Genomic DNA, 4,379 nt, shown 5'->3' with positions numbered 1-4,379 from the left:
TCCCCGTATGCATTGTATAACAGCTGGGTGTGTGCAATTTTAAGAGGGGAAGGGGGTGTGTGCAATTTTAAGAGGGGGAGGGTGTGTGTGAAATTTTAAGAGGGGGAGGGGGTGTGTGCAATTTTGAGAGGGGGAGGGTGTATGTACATAATTGAGAGGAGAGAAGAGGGTGCATTATTGAGAGTGGGAGGGGGTGTGTATCAATTACAAGTGTTTTGTAAATTACTTTTGAGATGTTTTATACTAAATATCAGATGTTTTTTTTATTCTTTTTTATCTTGTACTTAATATGTTTCTATTATTAGATGTTTTGTACTTTTGTTTTTTACTATTAAATATAATGTAATATATTAGATTTTTGTAAAAATAAATGTTTTGTAAAATTAGCCGTTTTGTAAAATTTAATGTTTCCAAATATTAAATGTTTCCTAATATTTAATATTTTGTAAGATTAGATGCATGAAGTATCTTATGGCTTAGTTTACTTTTTTTTGTCCCAAGGTGTTTGAATTTTGGTTGCTGAGCACTCCCCCCCCCCCTTTTTGAATTAGAAAGATTAGGGTGAATATACTGATGTAACCGGTATCTTAATGGTTTAGTGGGGTAGGAAATTGTAGGAAAACATAAAAAGTGGATTTACTAGTTTCTTCAACCCGTTTAGAAAATCTATCTTTTGTACAGACGATCAGGGCAATATTGGCAGTTTAGAACATTAAAATTCAATGATAGAAGGAATTTCATTTGACTCTTAATTTACAGTCTTGGTCTGATCAAGACAAAATGAGAGACTAATGTTGTTCTTTTTTAAAAATTGATTTTTTCAACTGTGGTTTCTTTCCAAACAAAAATACTTGCGGGTTTTATGCGGCAGATACAATGATGGATATCAGAATTCAAGACTTTTCAAGCTGGAAAAACGATGATATCTTCCACATTTTTGATCAAATAAAGAGTGTCATCGTGAATTAGACTTTACATAGAGAGTTATTTGAAATAGTTACAACAAGGGACTAAAAGATAAAGCTATTAACGAAATGGTGATGAATAAACGCATAGAAATTAAAAATGAATGTTCAGTATAAACAGATTGACGGCAGATAAAAAATCTGGATGAAAAGGTTTATCGAACGGAACGGAAAAAAGTAGAAATTATTCCATTGAATTTTATAAAAAGTTGTTCAACCACTGCATACAATTTGAAAATACACCTTCAAGTTGTAAAAACCACGGTCATAAACTCAATCTTTAGTTGAGTTAGAATTATCATTATTTCTCAAATATATCCATCCCGTTCTTTGAAACGCAGATTTTGCACTAAATTTTCCTTTACTCCAAGGTTTTAAAGGGAGTGTTCGCGAAAAATGAAAGGGGGTATAGGCTAAATGCGATAAAAAATCGCTTTTGATCGCTACTAATCTTACTTCTACCTGTTGCGTCTATAAGGAAAAAATTGTTAAAAACGACTCACACCGAAGAAAAATGCAACATTCAACTCGGATCGTAAAAAATCAATTTAATTCAAAACAAAGTCGAAAAATAATCGATGACTATTGTTTGTAATATCTGAATGATTTGTTTGGAATTAAATTGTTTTGTTTACGTCCGAGTTGAATGTTGCATTTTTCTGAATTTGTAAGGACAACGTTCTTCGGTATTAGTCGTTTTTAACAATTTTCTCCTAATAGACGCAACAGATAAAAGTAAAATTAGTAGAGATCAAAAGCGCTTTTATATTTTTATATACCCCCTTTCATTTTTCGCGAACACTCCCTTAAAGGTTTTAAAACTTTCACAAGTACCCATTTATTAGCTGGTTTCCTTATGTTATGAAGAAAAGGAAAAAAACTAAATTAAATGTAATTTTTGCGAAATCTTTTTAAATACACTCGTTTGTATTTATTGACTTTTAGAAAGTAAAGACCGGTGTCGAGTTGTCCCTTAGTTTCCATGTTTTGGGACACCCCCTGTACTTTATAATGTAATATCAAAAAAGCCTGGGAACCCAGCTTTTACTGGAAATTAAACTTTCTTTATAAAAGTCAACTTATTCTGCTTGGATTCTTATGGTTCTACAGGCAGACAAAGAGAGATCATAACCTTATCTTTATATCTGTATAAAAAAGTTGTAATCTCTGTTTGTCTGGCTGTCTGTTTGTTTGTCCGATTATAACCCATGAACCCCTTCACCGAATTGCCTCAAATTTTGATTCGGGATTTCGGAAGACCCACGGGAATCTTCTTAGTTTGGATTTAAGATTCTAAGTTAAGTGGGTCCAATTTTATAGTAAAAAAAAACTAAAATCGTAATTTACGGCCAAGTGTGGGTAACCGGCCAAAGTAATTATGAGTTTCCTGGGCAAAACTTGTTATCAAGCTAGTTCTATTATGAAATATCTATATGTGTGTGCACCCCCGTATGCATTGTATAACAGCCAAGGAAGATATACCAGGAATCCCAAAAAATATCTATATGTGTGTGTATCCCCGTATGCATTGTATAACAGCCAAGGAAGATATACCAGGAATCCCATAAAATATCTATGTGTGTGTGTACCCCCGTATGCATTGTATAACAGCCAAGGAAGATATACCAGGAATCCCATAAAATATCTATATGGGTGTGTATCCCCGTATGTATTGTATAACAGGCAAGGAAGATATACCAGGAATACCATAAAATATCTATATGTGTGTATTCCCGTATGCATTGTATAACAGCCAAGGAAGATATACCAGGAATCCCATAAAATATCTATATGGGTGTGTATTCCCGTATGGATTGTTTAACAGCCAAGGAAGATATACCAGGAATCCCATAAAATATCTATATGTGTGTATTCCCGTATGGATTGTTTAACAGGCAAGGAAGATATACCAGGAATCCCATTTATCTTTTTCACATAAAAGACGTCCTGCAGTTTGTTTCTTTCCTCCATAAACTAAAGAGTTTATTTCACGTAAAAAAAAAGATATGGAGGATCCTGAAAATCTTCCTTGTATATAGGTGTATTCTTATATAAATGTAGGCTGGTATAAACCAGAATCAAGAAATCTTCCTTGTATATAGGTGTATTCTTATATAAATGTAGGCTGGTATAAACCAGAATCAAGAAATTTTCCGTCATATTTTTCAAGAGTGGATGAGGGAGGGAGGGAGGGAGGGATACATACAGTGGTGGTACTTTAGGGGGTCACAATATTCTTCTTTAAAGGGAGAGAATGGGTAGGTAACATATTTAAACCGAGTAGTATTATAGAGAAAAATTTCATGGTTCAAAACAATAGTACGTTTTTATAGGCTTTAATTTCTAAGTAATTGCGTAAATTCTTGTAAACACTTTCTTTAGAATTACAATTATTTAATACCTCAGACGCAAAATGAAACAACCATTCTAACAGTAAACTAATTTGTTGCTTAGGAACATATTTCTCAATAGAAATTTTTGTAGAAGTCAGTGGTAGAATCAATTATTTCTTTATCATAAGTAAATATATTTTCTTGTTAATTGTAAAAAAACTGGACCGTACCTTGTGGTGAAATTTTGCAAACTTACTTACACTCTCACCTAGAAGTTATGCAATATTCAACACATGATAAAGCTTCAATTTTTTCCCGAACTTTAAAATCAAAACTAGCACTTATTTTTACATTATATTATTTATAGAATCTGAACACATACATATAATAATAGAAAAGGTATCTAGTAATATTCACAGTTCTGAATGTATTATTAAGTTTTTGAATAAATTATGAAGATCACGTTTTTTAAGAATACAAATTATTTTCCATAAAAGTCGGGTCTGGAACCACCATTGTTGTAATCTGGTTTTCTGTTTCCGGTTCCGGAATTAAATCCTCCATTTCCGTTTCCATTTCCGTTTCCTGGGTTGTATCCTCCGTTTCCATTTCCGTTTCCTGGATTATATCCATTGTTACCATTTCCGGGATTGTAACCTCCGTTTCCGTTTCCGTTTCCTAGGTTGTAACCTCCGTTTCCGTTTCCGTTTCCTGGGTTGTAACCTCCGTTTCCGTTTCCACTTCCGTTTCCAGGATTATATCCTCCATTTCCGTTTCCGTTTCTGCGCGGCATGGAGCACACGACTGCTAGCAAAGCGGCAAATATAATAATCTTAGTCGCCATTTTGTAAATTTAAAATCTACTGAATCAGCTGTTTCTTGTCTGTAGTATAGAAGGGTAACTGAACACTGAGTATAAATAGCTGGATTTTATACCCGAATATTTATCAGATTTCCCTGCTCTAAAGAGTCTAAAGTTCAAATCAAATTTCCAGATTAAAGTGCACATATCATATAGTCAGGCTTAGATGCGTATGTGAGTACACAATGCACAATACACGTTATCCAAGGGGGCATGGGC

General features: G+C 33.7%; 1 protein-coding gene across 1 annotated transcript; it reads right to left on the bottom strand.

Moving 5' to 3' along the window:
* Window positions 1-3,779: 3,779 nt before the first annotated feature.
* On the bottom strand, window positions 3,780-4,142 carry LOC111715333 (aspartate and glycine-rich protein). Its single transcript, XM_023490654.1, has one exon. It carries the CDS (start codon window positions 4,140-4,142, stop codon window positions 3,780-3,782), a length of 363 nt encoding a protein of 120 aa, XP_023346422.1.
* Between the last annotated feature and the right edge of the window lie 237 nt (window positions 4,143-4,379).

Source organism: Eurytemora carolleeae, unplaced genomic scaffold (genome assembly GCF_000591075.1).
Source record: "Eurytemora carolleeae unplaced genomic scaffold, Eaff_2.0 scaffold1765, whole genome shotgun sequence".
NCBI classification, from domain to species: Eukaryota; Metazoa; Arthropoda; class Copepoda; order Calanoida; family Temoridae; genus Eurytemora; species Eurytemora carolleeae.
This window is presented reverse-complemented; position numbering and strand designations above follow the sequence as displayed.

Excerpts from the sequence above, each read along its gene's own strand:
- LOC111715333 (XM_023490654.1), bottom strand. The coding sequence starts at position 4,142 with ATGGCGACTAAGATTATTATATTTGCCGCTTTGCTAGCAGTCGTGTGC.